At 37.3% G+C, this 24,099-nt stretch overlaps 1 protein-coding gene across 1 annotated transcript; it reads right to left on the bottom strand.

Annotated features, from left to right (window-relative positions):
* Positions 1 to 11,521: 11,521 nt before the first annotated feature.
* On the bottom strand, positions 11,522 to 23,709 carry LOC108315674 (integrin binding sialoprotein). Its single transcript, XM_017545122.2, has 7 exons — positions 23,628 to 23,709; positions 20,865 to 20,932; positions 20,721 to 20,771; positions 20,552 to 20,629; positions 17,046 to 17,108; positions 13,204 to 13,362; positions 11,522 to 12,599 (listed from the first exon to the last, which is right to left on the bottom strand). Exons 2-7 carry the CDS (start codon positions 20,916 to 20,918, stop codon positions 12,051 to 12,053), a joined length of 954 nt encoding a protein of 317 aa, XP_017400611.1. The 5' UTR covers positions 20,919 to 20,932; positions 23,628 to 23,709; the 3' UTR covers positions 11,522 to 12,050.
* Between the last annotated feature and the right edge of the window lie 390 nt (positions 23,710 to 24,099).

A 24,099-nucleotide genomic window follows, 5' to 3' on the forward strand; every position in this document is an offset into this window, starting at 1 on the left:
TGACCTCTTATTAAAATGTTGAAGGTGGAATTTGTATTTTAAAAAGAGATAAGACAAGTTCTGTACATATTAATGGTGGTCTTATCTTCCTGGAGCCTGGGAGCCATGAAATACAAGGGAGAAGCCTCCTGAGAAAGACCAGGACATAACAGAATGTAATTTCCATGGGGACCTTCATTCTTTAACCAGCAAATCAAGTTAATGACTTTCTAACCCACTAAGTATGTTAAATACCTAGGACAGAAAATATTTGCTGCACTGTACGTGGATAAACAAAAGGTCCAAGTGATTGCTTCATGGTTTACTTTCCATTGATGTTGATTCTATTTTTTCAACCCAACACTCATGTTTCTTTACTTTATATTTTCCTTTTCAAAAGAGCATATGTATGCTTTTCTGCCTTTCTCACACTCCCACTATTGGTTCTCCTCATCATTCTAAGAGATTCACTTTGCCTGGAGAAGGACTGGAGTTTTTGACAGAAAGAATCCAAATGAAAAGAAAGTCAATATTTTTTTTTTAACTGCTGAAATAGACTTGAAGCTCACATCAGAAACAATCATTTTGAAAGCTAAAGCTTTAGTTTTGCAAAAGTATTATTCGTTTTACCTTTTTGGTTAAAGAAAGCATGGTAGAAAATCAACATGGCCAACTACGAAGGATGCAGGGTATAGAATTTACAATAATAAACTGAAAAGAGGGGGATGTTCAGTGATGCCCACAGGTTAAAGATGGATCTCCTCTGCTATTCTCTCTGTGACCAGCTGCAGAGGATGTTGATTGAGGCAAGAAGGACTTGAAATGAGACGACAAGATGTAGGGTTATCCTGGGAAAAGGGCAGAGTCATTTTAGAGAAGCAGTTACTCTGTGGCCACACTGATACCTACAGACCATCTACCCATACAGTGGGGGAGCGGCCACTGAGCACACCACTGCCTGGCGAGGGCCCGCATGTCTGCCGTGGATCATCTTGTAGGAGTTACCCTCCTGGATGTGTTAAATCTTTTTTTTTTTTTTAGCCAATCCATGCTCCTGTGAGGCCAGCCTCCCTCTGAACCGTCCAGGATACTCAATGCTTCCCAAACTTTGAGATCTGGAAGAGGTATTGAGGGGAGCTGCTCTGCTACAACTTCCTGACAACCTTGCATGAGTCCGTACAGACCATGTCTTTACAGATTACATATGGGACCAGAATTGACTGCAATACAACCTGTCAGGCAAAGTACCCTGTGATTCCTCCTGGAACAAGAAAGGATGAGACAGCTGGTGAAGAGATGCCATGGGTGGTTCCCACCTACCTCTCTGTCTTGTGGGAGATGACCACAAGGCCATTTCTCATTTGTCTCTTTAGTTTCAGTTGAACGCAGGACTTTTAACCTTGCTCCCTTAGGGTTCAGCTGCAGAGTTCTTTGTGAGTGTATCTATTTGGCTAGGGTTAGAGGGTTAGAGCTGACTCCTCAGTAGCAGAACGACCTACCACCTGTGCCATCTGTCATCTGGACTCTCTGTTCAATGTCATTCTATGGAATAATGGATGCAGGGCGCTGACACCATGCTGGTGCTGCTTATGCTTTTTGTGTAAGTAATAACCTGTCCGACTATATTTGAGTTTCATTGTCTCCCTACTGGCTGAATCTATGGAATTGTGGTGTGTAAACCTAGAATTTGTAGTCCGGAGCTTTGTAGCCCAGTTACCAACCACACTCGTGCTTGGGGACACTTAATTTCTTGACAGGCTGTGAGTGGGAAAGTCCTGGAAGTCTGCACTTGGGTAGAAGTAGAGATCGTGAAACCCACCCCAGTTATCCAAGTTACTCAAAACTAGACAGGTTATCCTGGAAAACATGATGAATCAGGTGATTGGGCTTCCCATTAGCTTAAAAATGTGAAATAATACACCAACCAAAAGACTCTGAGGCTAAGCACTGAGTGATGGGTGGAAGTTCTACTGCCAAGAAGGAACCAACAGAGGATAGGCTTTGGGAGGTGAGACTTGGTGGGAAAGTGGTGTGAGACATTTTTTATAAAGCCAAGACTCACAGTCTTTGTCTCACATTGGAGAAAGAGTGCTGGGTGTTGATTTGGCAGATACTGTGTGGGCTAGTTGGTTAGGCATCAGGTAAGGGCTGGGTTGGTCATTTCTGGTTGCTTTGGTAAGTAGTCTTGCTCTGCATATACAAGGTGTGCCTGCTGGGACTATGGTGCCCAGCTGCCATCTCTCTGTGAGTGAGGGCTCCCTGCAGCATTATGGTGCTCAGGGATCTTTTACTTCTCTTCCCGGGCCATCCTTACAGGACTATAAAATCTGGTTGCCACCGCTTCTCTTTGTATGCACTCTTGCAGGCTTACGGAGCCTCAGGGTCTCTTTCACTAGGAGCCAGATGGTACTGTCATTACAAGACAAGATGGGCACATTAGGATGAATAACAAGTATCATTCAGGATTTTCATTTCATTTCCACGAAATAGCAACAATGACCAAAAACAGGACACATATTTTGTCCACCTGTATGTCTTAAGCTGATTTCAAAGCTCTCTTAAAAGGCCTTCAAAAGACATAAATTCAAATGATATGCACCTCAGGTCTTACTCTGCTATTGGTTTTGAAATAACTTGAAAGCCTGAGTCTTGCCAGCCTACCTTTTCCTCTTTCTGGTGCGGCGAGCTGCCGGCGGGCCAGGGAAGCACTGCCTATGTTTGTGCAAATGGATAAGTATGGTCAGAAGGAGTAAAATGCTGAAGCTCCTACCTTGAATATGTAAACATGTTGTGATGAAAATGGCATCTTCTCTTGGGAAATAAAAGAAGAAACATTCTTGAATTTCAGTTTTGAAACTGGATAATTATAAAATAGTGCCTCAGGTTAGGCTTTCTCAAAAGCAGACACTGAGACAGGGATCTGAGTGCCTCTAATTGACTTGGTAAGTGACCCCAGCAAGCCTGGGTGAGAGAGCGGGGCAGGGAGGCAGGAGAGGAAGAAAGCTAACAATAGGCAGATGGCCATGTGGGCAGTGGGGGCTCAGTTTAATAGGTATGTGTATATATGAAGAGGCACACAGAAATAAGAACATAAATATGGCAAAATGTTAACCATGAGTGAATCTAGGTGAAAGGTATAAGAGGGTGCTCTAGCCTTCCAACTCTCTGAAGGCCTGACATTTTTCAAAATAAAAAGTTAGAAAAAATTGGGCTGGGTGTGATAGCTCATGCCTGTAATCCCAGCACTTTGGGAGGCTGCGGTTGGTGGATCACCTGAGGTCAGGAGTTTGAGACCAGCCTGGCCAATATGGCAAAACCTGTCTCTACTAAAAATACAAAAATTATCTGGGCATGGTAGTGGGAGCCTGTAATTCCAGCTACTCAAGAGGCTGAGGCGGGAGAATCACTTGAACCTAGGAGGTGGTGGTTGCAGTTAGCCAAGATTGCACCACTGCACTCTAGCCTGGAGGACAGAGTGAGACTACATCTCAAAAAAACAAAGAGGATCCTGGTGGATGGGAGAAAGGAGAAGCTTGCAGCTCTGGACAGAGCAGCATGTAGAGGCTTGCATTGTGAAGTGTAGCTCTAAATGGACTGCAAGAACAAACAAACAATCCTGAAGAGACACACAGACCCTCTGAAGGAAGCAGACTGCTCCTGCAGGACCTGGGAGACACCCCAAATACTATGAGTGTTGCAACTGTGGAAGTGGGAAATGTTGACTCTCCTCTTCCAAACACACAACCCCACTGGAGAAGCTGAAGGTCTCTTTGTGGGAGTGGTTTCAGACTTTACTTGGAGCTAAGTTAGAGAGCCGAGTGAAATACAGGGGTAAAGGAAGCAGCAAAGGAACTCGCTGGGTCCTCATCCAGCCCATTCTTGCCTGGTACCACAGGGATCCATCAGGAGAGTGGCCAGAGGAGCAATGGGTAAAACTCTACAGGGAGAAGGAATTCTCTAGCTGAACTTCGTAACAATGTGAATGAGACAGGAAGCCTACTGACCAGAACTCGGGGGAGGAAGTGAATCTGGAGTGCAAAGTTCACAGTCAGGGGAAGAATTAAAGCCCTTTTCTTTTGCAGCTGGGGGGCAGATATCCTTGAGCAAGTTTTCAAGCCTGTCTCACTCTTTGCCTAGAAACAGACTTGGGGATATTGTGGGGGACATGGTAGGAGTAAGGCTGGCCCTTCGGTTTGCATGGGAGCTGGGTGAGGCCTGTGAATGCTGGCTTTCCCCCACTTCCCTGACAATCTGTATGACTCAGTAGAGGCAGCCACAATCCTCCATTCTCCACAGTAGCCACAGCAAGACCAGCCCAAGGAGAATCTCAGCTCAGACAAACATAGACTGGCCCCCACCTGATGGTCCTTCCCTATCCATCCTGGTAGCGGAAGACAAAGGGCATATAATCTTGGGTATTCTAGGGCCCTGCCCACCACCTATCCCTCTCTTTACTACAGCTAATGCTTTCTGGAAAGCACCACTTTCTGGCCAGAGGCCAACCAGAACAAAAATAAAGCATTAAACCAAAAAAGCTAAAGACCCGCAGGAAGTCCATTGCACCTTCTACCACCTCCACTAGAACAGGCATTGGTATCCATGGGCTAAGAGACCAATAGGTGGTTCACATTACAGGACTCAGTGCAGACATCCCCTATTACCAGCCCAGAGATGGGTAGACTTACTGGGTAGCTAGACCCAGAAGACAATGATCACTGCAGTTTGGTTTACAGGAAGCCACATCCACAGGAAAAGGGAGAGTACTACATCAAGGGGGCACCCAATGGGGAAAAGAATCTAAACAACAGGCTTCAGCCCTAGATCTTCCATCTGACAGAGACTACCCAAATGAGAAGGAACCAGAAAACCAACCCTGGTAATATGACAAAACAAGGCTCTTCAATAACCCCCAAAATATCACGCTAGTTCACCAGCAGTGGATCCAAACCAAGAAGAAATACCTGATTTACCTGAAAACAAATTCAGGAGGTTAGTTATTAAGCTAATCAGGGAGGGACCAGAGAAAGGTGAAGCCCAATCCAAGGAAATCCGAAAAATGATACAAGAAATAAAGAGAGAAATATTCAAGGAAATAGCTTAAAGAAAAAACAATCAAAATTCAGGAAACTTTGGATACACTTTTAGAAATGTGAAATGCTTTGGAAAGTCTCAGCAATAGAATTGAACAAATAGAAGAAAGAAAATCAGAGCTCAAAGACAAGGTCTTTGAATTAACCCAATCCAACAAAGACAAAGAAAAAAGAATAAGAAGGGTCAGGCGCGGTGGCTCACATTTGTAATCCCAGCACTTTGGGAGACCAAGGCAGGTGGATCACTAGGTCAGACATTTGAGACCAGCCTGGCCAACATAGTGAAATCTTTACTAAAAATACAAAAAATTAGCCAGGCATAGTAGCAGGCGCCTGTAATCCCAGTACTCAGAAGGATGAGACAGGACAATCCCTTGAACTTGGGAGGTGGAGGGTGCAGTGAGCCAAGATCACGCCTCTGCACTCCAGCTCAGGCCACAGTGTGAGANAAAAAAAAAAAAAAAAAAAAAAAAAAGAAAAAGAAAAAGAAAAAGAAAAAGAAAAAAGAATAAGAAAATATGAAAAATGAACAAAGACTCCAAGAAGTCTGGGATTATGTTAAATGACCAAACCTAAGAATAATTGGTGTTCCTGAGGAAGGAGATAATTCTAAAAGCTTGGAAAACATAACAGGAATAATCCAGGAAAACTTTCCTGGCCTTCTAGAAACCTAGACATGCAAATACAAGAAGCACAAAGAACACCTGGAAATTCATCGCAAAAAGATCTTCACCTAGGCACATTGTCATCAGGTTATCCAAAGTTAAGATAAAGGAACGAATGAGCTGTGAGTCAGAAAGTAACCTATAAAGGAAACCCTATCAGATTAACAGCAGAATTATTAGCAGAAACTCTACAAGCTAGAAGGAATTGGAGCCCCATCTTTAGCCTCCTCAAACAAAACAATTATGAGCCAAGAATTTTGTATCCAGCAAAACTAAGCATCATATATGAAGAAAAGATACAGTTGTTTTTATACAAACAAATGCTGAGAGAATTTGCCATTACCAAGCCACCGCTACAAGAACTGCTAAAAGGAGCTCTAAATGTTGAAACAAATTCTGGAAACACATCAGAATGAAACCTCTTTAAGGCATAAATCACACAAAATCTATAAAACAAAAATACAAGTTAGAAAGCAAAAGCAAACAAAACAAAAACCAAAGTACACAGGCAACAAAGAGCATGATAAGTGCAATGGTACCTCACATTTTACTACTAACATTGAATGTAAATGGCCTAAATGCTCCACTTAAAAGATACGTACAGAACTACAGAATGGATAAGAACTCACCAACCCACCCTCTGCTGCCTTCAGGAGACTCACTTAACACGTCAGGACTCACATGAACTTAAAATAAAAAGGTGGAAAAAGGCATTTTATGCAAATGGACACCAAAAAGTGAGCAGGGGTAGCTATTCTTATATCAGATAGAACAAACTTTAAAGCAACAGTGATTAAAAGAGACAAAGAGAGACTTTATATAATGATAAAAGGCCTTGTCTAACAGGAAAATATCGCAATCCTAAACATATATGCACCTAACACTGGAGCTCCCAAATTTATAAAATAATTACTACTAGACCTAAGAAATGAGATAGACAGCAACACAAGAATAGTGAGGGACTTCATTACTCCACTGACAGCACTAGACAAGTCATCAAGACAGAAAGTCAACAGAGAAACAATGGATTTAGACTATACCTTGGAACAAATGGACTTAAAAGATATGTACAGAACATTTCATCCAACAACCACAGAAAACACATTCTGTTCAACAGAACATGGAACTTTTTCCAAGATAGACCATATGATAGACCATAAAACAAATCTCAATAAATTTAAGAAAATTGAAATATATCAAGCACTCTCACAGACCACAGTGGAATAAAACTGAAAATCAACTCAAAAAGGAACCTTCAAAAGCATACAAATACATGGAAATTAAATAACCTGATCCTGAATGAGCATTGAGTCAAAAATGAAATCAAGGTGGAAATTTAAAAATTATTCGACCTGAACAACAATAATGATACAACCTATCAAAATCTCTGGGACACAGCAAAGGCAGTGCTAAGAGGAAACTTTATAGCCCCAAATGTCTACATCAAAAAGTCTGAAAGAGCACAAATAAGGTCACATCTCAAGGAACAAGAGAAACAAGAACACGCCAACCCCAAGCCCAGCAGAAGAAAGGAAATAACCAAAATCAGAGCAGAACCAAATGAAATTGAAACAAACAAAAAAATACAAAAGATAAATGAAACAAAACTGGTTCTTTGAAAAGATAAATAAAATTGATAGACCATTAGCAAGATTAACAAAGAAAGTAAGAGAGAAAATCCAAATAATCTCACCAAGAAATGAAACAGAAGATATTACAACTGACACTACTTAAATACAAAAGGTCATTCAAGACTACTATGAACACCTTTACACACATAAACTAGAAAACCTAGAAGGGATGGATAAATTCTTGAAAAAATACAAACCTCCTAGCCTAAATCAGGAAGAATTAGATACTCTGAACAGGCCAATAACAAGCAGCAAGATGGAAATTGTAATTAAGAAATTGCCAACAAAAAAAGTCCAGGACCAGAGGGATTTACAGCAGAATTATACCAGACATTCAAAGAAGAATTGGTACCAATCCTTTAGAAACTATTCCACAAGATAAAGAAGGAAGCCTCCCTAATTTATTCTGTGAGCCAGCATCACCCTAATACCAAAACTGGGAAAGGACACAACAAAAAAAGAAAACTACAGATTGATATCCTTGATGAACATAGATGCTAAAATCATTAACAAAATACTAGATAGCCAAATCCAAGAACATATCAAAAAGATAATCCACCATGATCAAGTGGGTTTCAGACTAGGAATGCAGGGATGGTTTAACACATGCAAGTCAATAAATGTGATATACCGCATAAAGAATTAAAAACAAAAATCACATGATTATCTCAATAGATGCAGAAAAAGCCTTTGACAAAATCCAACATCCTTTATGATTAAAACTCTCAGCAAAATTGACATACAAGGTACATAACTTAATGTAATAAAAACCATCTATGACAAACCCACAGCCAACATACCAAATGGGGAAAAGTTAAAAGCATTTCCTCTGAGAACTGGAGCAAGACAGGATGGCCACTCTCACCACTCCTCTTCAAGATAGTACTGGAAGTCCTAATCAGAGCAATCAGGCAAGAGAAAGAAAGAGAGGGCATCCAAATTGGTAAAGCAGAAGTCAAACTGTCACTGTTTGCTGAGAATATATTTTCCCTGAAAACCCTAAGGATTCCTCCAGAAATCTCCTAGAACTGATAAAAGAATTCAGCCAAGTTTCCAGATATAGTATTAATGTACACAGATTATCAGCTCTTCTATATACCAACAGAAATCAAGCAGAGAACCAAACCAAGAACTCAACCCCTTTCACAATAGCTCCAAAAAAAAAAATACTTAGGAATATACCTAAGAAAGGAGTTGAAAGACCTCTATAAGGAAAACTACCAAACACTGCTGAAAGAAATAATAGATGACACAAACAAACGAAACACATCCCATGCTCATGGATGGGTAGAATCAATATTGTGAAAATGACCATAGTGCCAAAAGCAATTTACAAATTCAATGCAATTCCCATCCAAATACCACTATTATTCTTCACAGAATTAGAAAAAACAATTCTAAAATTCATATGGAACCAAAAAAAGAGCTCATATGACCAAAGTAAGACTAAGCAAAAAGAACAAATTTGGAGGCATCATACTACCTGATTTCAAACTATGCTATGAGGCCATAATCACCAAAACAGCATGGTACTGGTGTAAAAATAGCCATGTAGACCAATGGGACAGAATAGAGAACCCAGAAATAAACCCAAATACTTACAGCCAAATGATCTTCAACAAAGCAAACAAAAACCTAAAGTAGGGAAAGGACACCCTTTTCAACAAATGGTACTGGGGTAATTGGCTAGCCACATGTGGGAGAATGAAACTGGATCCTCTTCTCTCACCTTATACAAAAATCAACTCAAGATGGATTAAGGACTTAAACCTAAGACCTGAAACTATAAAAATTCTAGAAGATAACACTGTAAAAACTCTTCTAGACATTGGCTTAGGCAAGGATTTCATGACCAAGAACCCAAAAGCAAATGCAATAAAAGCAAAGATAAATAGCTGGGACCTAATTAAACTTAAGAGCTTTTACATGACAAAAGGAAGAGTCAGCAGAGTAAACAGACAAGCCACGAAGTGGGAGAATTTCTTCACATTCTATACCTCTGACAAAGGACTAATATCCAGGATCTATAATGAACTCAAACAAATCAGTAAGAAAAAACAAACAATCCCATCAAAAAGTGGGCTAAGGATATGAATAGACAATTCTCAAAAGAAGATATACAAATGGCCAACAAACAAGAAAAAATGCTCAACGTTACTAATGATCAGGGAAATGCAAATCAAAACCATAGTGCCATACTACCCTACTCCTGCAAGAATGGCCAAAATAAAAAATGAGCAAAAAGGGATGTTGGTGTGGATGTGGTGAACATGGAATGCTTCTACACTGCTGGTGGGAATGTAAACTAGTACAGCCACCATGGAAAACGGAGTGGAGATTCCTTAAAAAACTAAAGTAGAGCTACCATTTGATCCAGCAGTCCCACTACTGGGTATCTACCCAGAGGAAAAGAAGTCATTACTTGAACATATGCATATTTATAGCAACACAATTCACAATCGCAAAATTGGGGCCATCAATAAACTGTACTGTGTGTGTATATATATTGTTTGTGTGTGTGTATATATATACATATATGTATACGTGTATATTTATATACACACACAATATGTACACACACACCACAGTTTCTCTAGTGATGATATATACACACCACATATATATATATATGTTGTAATACTATGCAGACGAAAAGGAATGAATTAACAGCATTTGCAGTGATCTGGATGAGACTGGAGACTACTTTTCTAAGTGAAGTAACTCAGGGATGGAAAACCAAATATCGTATATTCTCACTGATATGTGGGAGCTAAGCTATGAGGACGCAAAGGCATAAGAATGATACAATGGACTTGGGGGAAAGATGGGAGGTGGCGAGGGATAAAAGACTACAAATATGGTGCAGTGTATACTGCTTGGGTGATGGGTACACCAAAATCTCACAAATCACCACTAAAGAACTTATTCATGTAACCAAATACCACCTGTACCCAAATAACTTATTGGAAAAAATTATTTAAAACCAAATATTTTTAAATTTGTGGTTTGAATATTTGAGGAATGAATTTTAGAACAAAGATATAATAAGAAAAATAGGAAAAATGAATGTCATCATGCATGTAAAGTCTCACAACTGGTAGCTAACAGACTAAAATTATCCCGAAGACAGTATCCTTCATTTTCATATGCTCAATGTGTGAACATTCTCTGGCTCTGTAGATGTTCAATACGTCTTATCAATTAACAAATTAAAAGATGGATGCATTTTTGTTCTTCTTGCTCCTTCTCATGATCTACTTTCCTTCTTTACTCCCATTTTAAATTGCTTTCATGTTTATACCAAAATGTGACTCACCGTTAAGTCTTTGTATCAGCCCTCCTTTGTGTGTACATGTTGTGTAAGAGTTTTTTTCTAATTCATTCCATGTCTTTCCCAGCTAAAATTAAACCAAGTAGAAATAGGATTGCCAGATAAAACAAAGCACTCAGTTAAAGTTGAGTATCAGGGTTGGGTGCAGTGGCTCAAGCCTGTAATCCCAGCACTTTGGGAGGCCCAAGCGGGCAGATCACTTGAGGTCAGGAGTTCAAGACCAGCCTGATCAACATAGTGAAACCTTGTCTTTACTCAAAATACAAAATTTAGCCAGATGTTGTGGTGTGTGCCTGTAATCCCAGCTACTCGGGAGGCTGAGGCAGGAGAGTGGCTTGAATCCGGGAGGCAGAGATTGCAGTGAGCCAAGATCATACCACTGCACTCCAGCCTGGGTGATAGAGCGAGACTCTGTCTTAAATAAATAAATAACAAAGTTGAGCATCAGATAAGTAATGAATCAGTTATTTAGTATAAGTATGTCCAACGTATTTCACAAAGGCAAAATATTGCAAGGTGTATGCTTATCCTAACAATTGTTCATTGTTTATCTGAAATTCAAATTTAATAGGCATCCTATATTATATTTGTTGTATCTGGCAACTTTAATAAGAGCCATTCATTCCCCTGATGTATATGGATAACACTGCCCATAAGCATGGCAAAGTCTTAGTTATGTTGACGTATCCCAAAGAAAATGTTCACAGTTCCTCTTAGTTTTAAATCATAGTGGAAATAAGCTTTTCTCCTTTGGTGAAATTGTCTTCCATTTGTTTCACCTTTTTCCATTCTGAATCTCTCACTTCTCTTCTTAATTATAACACATTTGAAGGATTGCATTTTTATTTGTGATGAAACTCATAGATTAGAATATACATACAAGTCACGTAAAAATACATCAGGATGATAAACCTAATATACAGTGTTGCATAGGTAGTACGATTAAGAAACTACACGTTTATTGTATACAGTGTCATTAATGCCAATGAAATTCTTCTTAGAAGCACTTCTTGTACAAAGAGTATGTTTTTGCAGTTAGCAATAGCACAGGCATTTTAAAAACTACTATTTATAGAGCTACAACCTCAAATCATTCAATGGAATTTGATCTTATGAGTTGGCATACCACTTGATAAATGATGCTGATTTACAATGACCTTTCCATACATGCCAGAAAAAAAAAAGAGACAAGAAGCCTGTTACTTTGCAGAAGCAATTACAGAAAATTTGGAACAGTAGCACCATTCCACATTATAATATGCACACGTGTTATATTGCACCTTCCTGAGTTGAACTTCGAAAATGGTAGCCAGATGCAAAGCCAGAATGGATGAATTCATCCCAAGCTGGACCTTCACTGGTGGTAGTAGTAATCCTGACCACCATAGCCGTCATAGCCATGTCCTTTAAAGTAGCTGTACTCATCCTCATAGGCTCGGTAACTGTCCCCACGAGGCTCCCCATTCTCAGTTTCATAGACTTCATACCCATTGTCGTATTCACTGGTGCCCGTGTGTTCGTACTCCCCCTCGTATTCAACGGTGGTGGTTTTCCCGAAAGGTGGGGAGGTGGCTCTATAGAGCTGTGGTGGGGTCGTAGGTTCAAACCCACCATTTGGAGAGGTTGTTGTCTTAGATGTGCTCTTGCCCTGCCCTCCGGTCGCTGCGGTGGCTTCTGCACTGGCTCCAGTGACACTGTTTTCTTCCCCTTCTTCTTCCCCGTTGTCTCCGCCGCTGCTGCCGTGGCCGTTTTCTGCCTCTGTGCTGTTGGTACTGGTGCCGTTTATGCTTTGCTCGTTTTCATCCACTTCTGCTTCGCTTTCTTCATTTTCTTCCTCTTCCTCCTCTTCTTCTTCTTCATCACTTTCCTTGCTTTTCATAGCTTTGTTTGTTATATCCCCAGCCTGAAAGGAAACATTTTAAAAAACCCAAATCTAGCTTTGAAAAATGTAAAATTTAAGGCCATCACTTCATCCAACACAATATTCTACACTGACAGCCCTGTTCCAGGCATCTGATTCGAATTAAGACCAATTTAATTTACAAAATGATTGAAGGCTTTAAAACCTCAGGATAAATCCCTTTGTCATGGGTTTTGAGGGGAAAGTGTGCGATTATTTAAGGATAATGCCTTTCCTGGGGGAGATTCTTCCTAGCACTTTGCTACTCACTTTTTATGTCTTGAATTCTCAATCCTGAAATGCCATGGTATCTATCAGGACCTTTTATCCATTCCTAGATGTGTGTCCGTAGTCTTCTGTTATAATGTACAAGACAGTGTAATAACATGGGAGGAGAACTTGCCTGGGAGAAGACCTTTTCTTATTTGTAAATAGGAAAATTGTATCTGCTCTCACTTTTTTAATGAGTTAGTGAAGATAGTATAAAATACTATGTGTATAGCTTTAGGATACCCTTATGCTCCAGTAAAAAATTTTAAAAAGATTTAATATTACCATTATTGCAAATGGTAATAATTACATTTTGGAGGAATAATTTCATTGTTACCTTCTTGGGAAGCTGGATTGCAGCTAACCCTGTATACCCTGTGCCTGGTGTGGCATCCTCTCCATAGCCCAGTGTTGTAGCAGAAAGTGTGGTATTCTCAGCCTCAGAGTCTTCATCTTCATTTGATTCTTCATTGTTTTCTTCTTCATTTGAAGCCCCCTGGTAAAAGTGTTCAAGGTAAGAAAAATTATTCTACCTCGAAGATAGTTCAAGGTTTATTAGAGCTGTGAATCATTTGTCGGAGGTTTATTATTTGGAAAAACTTTGTATTCTGCCGCTGGCTGATCACTCAAAGCCTGCCTTCCCTTATGCCATTTGCACTTCTCACTTCTAAGAGCTCAACTCCAAGTTATTTAATCCTCCTTACCACACTATGTTATGTTTTAGATATTTCTGCTTTGTATTTTATTAGTTAAAAAATATTTGTTTCAGGTATTTGACATATCATTTTTCTGTACAAGGAAAAAACTAAACACTCTAAGAAATTCTTAGTGATATATTATGGCATGAAGGTGTTTTTAAAAATTAATACTCTTCAAATGAATGCTTATTATAATCTTTAATAATGCATTCTTTTGTGTTTATTCCATGTTGTGAGGCAATTGTTTTCTAATTGAGCTGATCTCAGTGTAATTCACAGCTAATATTAAAAGTCAGGGTTTCCTATATATAGAATTTATTTAAACAAGCACTGGAAAATGGAATTCATTTCAACACATTTTAATAGATTGTGATAACTTTTAAAGTTTAAAACAAACAGATATTTAGCCTGCCTATTATTAAAACAAAGTGATTAAAGCACCACACGTTTCCTTAGCTTTGTAAATTTCACCATTTCAATGAAGGATTGTGGTACTACCAGAGTCTACCTCAAATCATCTCCAAGCTAATTGTGTCAAATATCCCCAAAACACCATAGTGTTTGTTTATTGTTTCATGTTTATGCTTTATTCCAACAGACCTTTCAAAGGTAGAAGGAGAAATTAACGTTAGCATCCTTAGAAAGATCCCTAGAGTAGGAGAATATACTATTTGCAGGTGAAAAATCTGATTGGGTTTTATGACTCATATGAGGTCAAATAGATAGCAGTTTATTGGTGGCTGGGTCATGACTAAAGTTTCTTTTCCCAGATACTTTATTTAAGGATGTTCTGCTGCGCATGACTTAAATAGGAAAATAGGTTAATCTGTTGACGGGTATGAGGTTTCAAAAATGTTACTGGATAGAAGAATAGATCTAATTTGGGCTTACAAAGATATTATCAACTCACTACGTTGCCTAACAAGACTGAAAGAAGCAAGTGTTGGTGAGAATGTGGAGCAACTGGAATCCTCATAAACTGATGGTGAGAGTTTACCTGAGTATGTCTGTTTTGGAATGCTGGTTACCATTTACTAAGGTTGATATATCCCTTAGTATATTTTGTCTCCAAAATTTCACTTTTAGGTGAAATGGCCTCCAGAAATGAATATTTATATGTTCACCAGAGGAAGTTCTAGAAAATTCATAGTAGCACTTTGTAATCGCCCAAACTTGGAAACTACTCAGGTGCCCATCAACAGAAGAATAACATGTTTTGGTACATTCACATAATGAAATACTGACAACAAGAATAAATGATCTACAACTACAGAACAACATGGATGAATCTCTAAAGTTGACTGAAGAAGTGACACACAAATGTAAATGATGTATGATCCCACATTTATAATATACAAAAACAGGCCAAAGTAATCTATCTATTAAGAGTCAAAATAGTGGTTGCTTTTGTTGGAGTTTTTTAATGAATGGAATGGAACACAAGGCAGGCACTGCTTTTTTATATGAGTGCTAGTTTCACTTATGAGTTCAAATTCTGAAATTTCAATGAACTATAAAATTAGGATAATTTTATTATGTATATTTCAGTAGAATATTTTTAATGAGATTAAATAGCTTAGGAGTGGAAAAAGAAAATGTGATCACCAAATAAAAAATATGCCTAAGTACCCTCCTCATGCAAATGCAATCCCTGGAGACTCTATGTTTAACCGAAGTTGCTAACAAAATTTTAGAGAACAGGGAAAAAAGATGTTTCAGAATCTTTTCGGGATGAAAGACTTCTGGTTTTATTTATCCACTTTTCCATTACTACTTTTAATGAATGAACTTTGTTGCATTTATTCCTATGAAGTTTTGAAACCAAACCACCAGATATTTACTGGGCACCATATATGTATAAGAAATTTTGCTAGGCAGCATGAGGAGATGTAAAACCGGGTAGCATTGCTCTTCCCCAAAGCAGGGATTTTAACCTATGGTCATGAGGTATCTGCAGATATGTTCTGGGAATATTCAGAGATCCTTGGCAAAATTTTGTGAGTAGGTGATTTCATCAGAGCCTCCAAAGAAGTCCCAATCTCCCTCAATCCTCAACCACCACCACAACAAATGAAGAGCCAATCCCAAAACATATGCAATCTAGCTGGGAAATCTAGTTGACAAGGAAATTTTACAATCACTGTACAGCAAATAGCTATAACTAAATTGATAAGCCTAGTCTGGTTATTGTGTAAGATTGCTATGTGGAACTCCAGGATAAATTTTGTGGGCTTTAGTGGGTGGCATTTTTCCTGGTACTGGCTTAACATTCTTGTAAGGTCTTCCTTCAGGCTGTTAGTATAAATTATGATACGGGAAATGTTACTTTTATAGTTAAAAATATGCCAAACTAATGATTTGTCACTTTTCAAGTTCCCACACCATTTTGTTTTCAAGATAGCTGTTTAGACATAATCCATTTTTGACTATCATTGTCCATTCATAAATAGCACCTGAGAATACCAGAATTTAAAAGGTTCCCAAACCAGTGGATAGCTATAATTGACTATGCGGGAAGATGCATCCTAATTGGCATGTTTCCTTAGGCAAGAGTGTCAGTTATAAACATGGTAGCACAATTTTCAAGACATGTAGATGAATCTTAACCAGGGACTACACTAATCTATAAAACTGTATGGGAAGATATTTATATACTTATGAATTTTGTTATTACCCAAAAAGACATATGTTTGTTTTTTTGTTTTTTTTTTTTGAGACAGAGTCTCATTCTGTTGCCCAGACCAGAGTGCAGTGGCAGGATCTTGGCTCACTGCAACCTCCACCTTCCGGGTTGAAGCGATTCTTGTGTCTCAGCTTCCCGAGCATGCCACCACACCAAGCTAATTTTTGTATTTTTAGTAGAGACAGGGTTTCACCATGTTGGCCAGGTTGGCCTCAAACTCCTGACCTCAAGTCATATACCCACCTTGGCCTCCCAGAGTGCTGGGATTACAGGCGTGAGCCATCACACCGGCCTGAAATTTTTATTAAAAAGAATAACCCTATTTTGTGGGTTATGAAAGGCTAATGAATCACAATAATATTGTAGAGGATATAAACTGGTTTTTACATATTACCTTCTTCATAAATTAAATTTTAAAGTTCAGTTTTTAAAATAAATCTTGCACTGAGTTTAGGATTATTATTCACTTGTCTTCTAATATCATGTTCTAGCTACCTAAATAGAAATAATACTATCTGTTGCTTTTTATCAGATTTTATACACTTCTACTTAAAAGGGAGACATTTTTGGTTTTGAGCACCATTTATAAGTAACTTCACCCCCAAACTGCAATAGCATTTTAAAAAGGTCATGTTAGTGGACTCTAATTTAAATAATATTCTACTTATCCAATGGGATATTGTGGGCAGTTTGTAAGGTGACAATGGCTCTTTGCTGAGTTCAGACTATAATAGACTAGCGTCCTATTTATTTTTTGTGCTGTGTGCTTTGTTATGAAAAGACTGTAAAATTCCTTACCTCCTCTTCCTCCTCCTCTTCTGAACTATCATCTCCATTTTCTTCAGATGAGTCACTATTGCCCTAAAAATATATACACATGTATGTATACACATATCTGTGTACAAACATATTCAACAGCAGTTTAAATTTCCTGCTGATTGAATCATAATAAAATACACACAAACATTTACTCAATCTAATTAGTGTTACCATCTTGACTGATTTATTTACTAAGAACAGATTGCATGCTGATGTGAGAAAGGTAGGAGGAGATCAGACATGCAAAATTAAGTTGGAGAAATACAGGCATTTTACAATGATCAAGATATGAATTGGATGCCTCATTTGTCAACTTCCAAAGCATTGACAATATGTTGAAACATTTTGTATGCAAAAACTAGAGCAATGAATCACAGAATTGTTTAACTTTGAGAGAATGAGGGAATTATCTGGTCCAATTTTTAAATTTGATGAAGAATGAATCAGCAGCCTACAAAACTAGTGACTTCTCCAGGCAGTTCAAGGCAGACCTTGGGCTAAGATACAGTTCACATTTTAAAATTTTATTTATAAAACATAAATGAAATGATTCAGCTTACTATAAAACCAAAGTTGTTGTAGATGATTCTCTTACATAGTAAGGTCTCCTATTGAATTTAAATTAGTATTTAATTTAAAGACATTTAATTTGCATGTAATTTTTATTATCTTTAAATTTAATTAGGCCAGTTCCTAAAATGAGGTTAATTTATATATGTGAAGTAAAACTTTTATGAGAGAAAAATGTATTCTTTTAATTAATTAGGGGGTTGTATAGAGTAACATCTGTCTAACAAGTTCAGGATTGAATGAGAAGAAATTAAACCAAAGATTTTGTATATAAAAATATAATTATAAGCTAATAAGTTTTTCTCCTTTTAAAAGGAAATGTAAATCCAACCTAAGATTCTGTCATTTCCTTCCCTGAAATTACTAGCTTTGATTTTGATGACCCAGTTAACTATCTTGCATTTAGAAAATATAGCTGCAGAAGGATCTTTAACTTCTGGGTTAGAAATCAGATGTGAGACAACATTCATGTCTCAATACTACTGAGGCTGTCCCTCTTGGCTCATTCTTCAGATGGCCACATCATCCACCCAGGGAAAGGGAATGCTTGTTGCCTCTAGCCAAGAATAACCTCGGATGGCAAGGGGAATAATTAGACCTGTTCTTCCACTGCCATGACCTTAACCTTAACGGTTGTGCCTTCTCTAGCCCAGAAGGTGAATAGAGTATTATATTTGAACTATTTCTATTTGTTAGTTAACTTAAATATAGAGGACAGAATATTTATGTAATAAGAACTGTTTTTCTCAGTGCAGATATTTCAATCACTACGCGCTCCTTCACCTCTGGCTGTCTCCCTAACTCAACCACATCCCTCTTCAGTTAGTGTCTGCAGTGAGAACACTTTAAAAGCTGTATGAAATGCCTTGAAGCCTTGTTATTTTCTTTTTTTCCTGTCTTTCATTTTTGCCTTATTACCAATTTGTTACTAAGTCCAATTGATTCTCCAAGAGGTCTTTTATCTGTCTACACAGATAGATGAGAGTTCTGAAATGCAAGACAATTCTGAAAACCCACAACTCTTGTATCGTAGCTGAGATGAGTCTGATAAAAGAAATATAAGGTTACATTCTTGCCTTCTATGAGTTCACACACTAATAAAATATCATTTGAATCACAAAAAGACAGTTTTCTCAATTAAGAAGCTTAGGATGTTAAGTTTACTTACACTTTCATTTCTATAGTCCAGCAGACATATAAGCTGTAGTAGATAGCTTGCTAATAACAGTGCAATTCAAATAAAACATTTCATTGTAACTGGTATAAGAAACTATTGTATATAAATGCAGATTTGTTTGATTAAAACATGAACTTCACAGCCAATATAGCTTAATGTATTTTAGTATGACAGCTTGGGCACTAAATGCCTAACAATACACTTAAAGAAAATAAAAGTTTGTAAATTAGGAGAATGGGTCATGAATACTAGATCAGATAGTTAAATTGGGAGGTATATTTTATATAATTTTGTTTAAAAACAACTATCTTACAAATTCTACATTAGTTGAGATGGACCTATCTGCATATAATTTGTGATAAAAATGTATATTAAAGAGCTTCTTGGTCTATAAACCTCAGGTCTATCAATATTCAGAAATGTAACATCTCCTAATATTGCTTCACTATGGACATTTTAATTGGAACATACATATATATCTGTAAAAATACCCAGATGGGAATGAATATCTCTGTGTATCTCTATGTATCTAGTATTTCAGAAAAGTTTAGGAGCTATTCAGAGAATTGAATTTACTATCATTTCCATTTAGTTCAAAAAAGAGAACAAAGCAAACTTTCAAATGTGCACTGTTTATTTATGGGCCTGAGGCAAACCAAAGAAAGGAATACAATTCTGAAAACCCACAACTCTTGTTTCATTCATGATCACATTTTTGTGGCCACACAAATCCCCCATAATTATGATGGTGCTAGAAATACTTTAAAATGATCATTTCCTATCATTGTATGGGTTAGAGATGGATTAGCCCAACATATGGTAAGATGCAATGCCAAGCCACTGTGCTGAGACATCGTTTTCATGTGTTTTCAGCATCCTGACTGCTTTTAGTGTCTCAGGAGTCCTGGGTCAAGTGGTGCATAATTGGTGCCCTGAACCCAAACTGTATAGTACTAAAAATAGTGCAATCCTGGTTTGTTGTATATTTAAAATCAACACCACACCCTCTGGTTTTCAATGGCACTCTTCACAGGTAACCCAGCAAAATTAGAAACTCTTATTTTTAGTTTTAGTTATTTTTCTTTTTGTTTACAAATTTAAGGGATGGTTTGTTTTTCTCACAAGCTTTTTTCGTGCATGTCATGAATTTCTTTCTTTCCTCTGCAGTTTTACTGTTATAATTATGCTCCAGTGTATGACATATTGCTCTAGTGACCCACGCAGGTTAAAATGCAGAAAATCTTCAGAAACTACCATTGATTATCAAGGTTTTTAAAAAATAATGGCCTCTGATGTTTATGAAGTCAATTTTTCCCGTCTATTAAAGGACTGCCGTGTCACATGTAAAACAGCTATCTGACAGTATTGAATCAGCTATCATAGGACAGCTAGTAACCTTATCACTGACCTAATTGGTCAACAACTGATAAAACTGTCCACTTTTGTCTGTTAGTTAGCAAAAATACCAGAACTCAATGTGGTATGGTGTTTGTTTTTATTATATCATTCTAGACTGTACTCAAATGATCCAAATGATTTTGCTCTGTGTATATGTCTGTTTTAAAAGAGAACTTAGAAATAAACCTTATGTCACTAAAAACAAACTTTGTATAGTATGAAGTCTTTCTGACTGAACTTCAGTGAGAGTTGAATTTAGGTGCTTTCTAGTTAAATTTAAATTATCTCCTTTAAATTATAATAGAAATTAAACTGAAGAAAAATGAATTTCTATACTTACCTGAACTGGAAATCGTTTTAAAGGAGGATAATAGTAGGCATGCTTGTAAAGATAATATCGTGGCCTGTACTTAAAGACCTGTGTAAACAAAATAAATAATATATTCATGTTTAATACACAATAAATATACAGCAGGTATAATCAGGCCAAGGAAGTATGCTAAAATTACCCCATTTTCTTCAGAATCTTCTATTTTGACTCTTCGATGCAAATTTTTCATCTGTTTTAAAGAACATTTAATTATTATATAATTTTTCTTTTACATAAAAAGGCAAAACTGAAAACAACTGTACGTTTTTGATAAAGAACTTACCGAGAAAGCACAGGCCATCCCCAAAATGCTGAGCAAAATTAAAGCAGTCTTCATTTTGGTGATTGCTTCTGGAATTAATGAAGTGGTAAGGTTACTAAAATATTAAAACTAAAAGCATAACTTTTTTGCTCGTACTCAAAGACCAAGTATTAATTTGTTTTCATTTCTGTGTAATTATCATTTTGACTAATTAAAACTAAATTATTGCTTTTATTTTCAAATTATTCCTTCCATTTAAGGAATAATTTAAGGTAAGATTGACTTAACCCATCTGTCTAAATAATCTTGAGTTCCATACTTGGTTTTAACCTATTTTCTGTGATTTGTTAATGGAAGACCTTTTCAATACTGCAAGAGATTTTGAATATGTAGGGTACTCCACACTGGGGTAAGGGCCCTCTAAGTATCATCGACATGAGAGTGTCAGCTAAGTGAATTGAATTGTTAGTGTAGTTGTGTGCCGTTTGTTTACAATTAAAAACTTGACCAGATGTGGGGTCATGCCTCTAAAACCAGTACTGTGGGAGGCCAAGGTGGGCAGATCGCTTGATCTGAGAGTTTGAGACCACTCTGGACAACATGGTAAAACCTATTCTCTACAAAAATTGCAAAAATTAGCCTGGCGTGGTGGTGCACACCTGTAGGTCTAGCTACTCGAGAGGCTGAGCCTGGGAGGCCAAGGTTGCAGTGAGCCGTGTTCATACCACTGCACTCCAACCTGGGCAACAGAGTGAGATTCTGTTTTAAAAACAAACGCAAAAAAGCAAAAATCACCAATACCCTATAAGCAGTTTCCAGCTTCTGTATAGGTTTTGGGCTAAAAGTTTGTTCGTAAAATGGAAAGTAGGAGATATTTTCCTCTGAATATCTTGGAATAATTGGTGTGTGTGTGTGTGTGTATGTGTATGAGTGGGTGGATGAGAGAGAGAGAGAGACAGAGAGGATCCATAATACGGGAAATACTATTCTGATAGCATGTGGCACCCAGCAGCCACTCCCCTAAAGATGATTCCGTGAGGTGAGTTCTTCAGAATTTTTGTCTTGGGATATCGGGGGAAGATTTCCTCAAATTTAGTTGCCTCCAGGTCCATTTAAGCTTTCCATCTGCTAATGTGTGAGACTGTACTGGGATGGATTAGGGACCCTCTAGGCTTAGGGTAATAGACATGGATGAAAATTTCAATTCTATGGAACAATGAAGATGAAGCTCTCAAAACGGGAATAGGTCTTGAATAATTTTGGGACTTGCAGCCATGCAAAAAGCCTCAGTTCCACATAGATTCCTTGTAAGTAAAAGGAGATAGTGAAATCCTGTCCTATTTTAATTTTATTTAGTAAAATTGTATTTAAAATTATATCATAATAGAGGTTAGGCAAGCTTAGTGGAAGGCCTACTAACAGTCATTTGCATTTACATACACATTTAATTGTTAGCAATTTCTTATAGATAGTCATAGCTTTGACAATATTTTGGAAGCGAAATATATTGGTGATGGCAATTTCCCCATGAATACATTTTGAAAAGTAATATTTAAAATCTGTGAAACTCATGTCATATATTGAACCCTGCTGGTAAATTTTGTATTGTGTCATCATCAGCCAAGATTTATTGCATCCTTATTGAGTATCTGACACCAAGTTCTAAAGATACTGTCTTGGGTCCTAACTCACACTCTTTTTGTGTGGCAGAGTGAGTCTTCAGATTTTGGTGCCCATACAGTTTCTCACAGTCCTCTCTATCCTAGTAAAAGTTCTTGATGGCCACAAGGGGATAAAAAGGCTTTGCCCCTGAGAAGCCCATCTTTTTAGGCAGCTCTGATTGTTATTGGGGTGGTCTAAATAATGCTTTCAACTTTGCCAGCTGTGACCAAGTTCATCAGCAAGCAGAAAGATTATTGCTTTGGAACTTTATGAAAAGGGTCAGAATATTTGTAATACTTTAAAGAGCTAAAAACTTAATTACATAGAACTATAGAAATAGCTTTGATTACATAAATTTCTCTAAACAATCTATTAAAATAACCAGATGAAAAGATGGCAGAAATAAGAATAATAATAATAAGAAGAACCAAGTAATTCATGTAGGCAGAATTGGCTGCCTTTATAAATCTTATTTTATTTACTTTGTGATTCACCAAATAGCAAAGACCTCTATAGTGATCACTACTAACGCAAACAGCAATTCAAACATTCTTAAAGGAGAGTTTTGAGGTTTTAATTTCAAGTTTTTATTGGAAAGAGTATGATAAAGTACCAACATTATTTATTTCTCTAGTTAGTACAGTATATTTTCTGTTCCGACTTTAAAGCTATAGGAAACATCAAAACCTAATGTTTAATATGTTGAAAAGATAACATATATACTTGAAGTACAGACTAGGTATAATGTATAGAGAAATATGTGTACATCTAGGCAGATTTACAAATGCAAAATAGTATTTCAATCAGGTTTTCTTGAATGCATCAGAATGAGAAAACAAATAGTTAATTTACAATGTGCAGAGAATGAAAGTAAGAAGCATAATCTTCTAGTTTTTTGTGCATAATATTAAGAGTTTATTTACATGCCTAGGTTAACAGGTTTAGCCTTTTGGAAAGAATCTAAAATCTGAAGTGCCAGTTTAATGATAAGTAATTGTTAAACCACGTAACCATTCTACACAATGCAATAACATCATTTAAATGAAAAATTCAAAGCCAAGTTCAGAGATGTAAACTGTGGAGTGTCTGATTTTACAATAAAGTTGTCCTATTAAATCTTACCCTCTGGCAGTCCTGGGATGAGGAAGCAGGCTCACAGCAGTGAGTGGCACAGATTGAGTGTTTCCTCTGCTCTCTCACTCACTCATTCACTTGCTTTTGCTGGCTATAAACTCTTCTTTGCCTTCCAACAGCCAATCACTGTCATGACCAAGGTGATGTCAGAACGTGGATTCTCACCAGAAAACCCCCAAACTTCAACACTTTTTCAAGACACAGGCTCAGTTGAATAAACATGCAATGTGGTTCTAGAGCTAAGAGGTTTGCATTGTGGAATTTAATTGAAGGTTTAGATGAAGATGAATAGTTTGGGTTCCGAATATATATAATAATATACTGGATTTGAATTCAAATAAATAGCAAAAGATTTAACCTTCTAAAATTTTCTTAATTATCCACATTTTCACTATGTTGAAAGAAAGGAAAGCTTACTGTCATATAATTTTACATTAGTTTAGCTAAAAAGGAAAAGAAA

The sequence above is a fragment of the Cebus imitator genome, unplaced genomic scaffold, assembly GCF_001604975.1.
Source record: "Cebus imitator isolate Cc_AM_T3 unplaced genomic scaffold, Cebus_imitator-1.0 Scaffold177, whole genome shotgun sequence".
Classification (NCBI taxonomy): Eukaryota; Metazoa; Chordata; class Mammalia; order Primates; family Cebidae; genus Cebus; species Cebus imitator.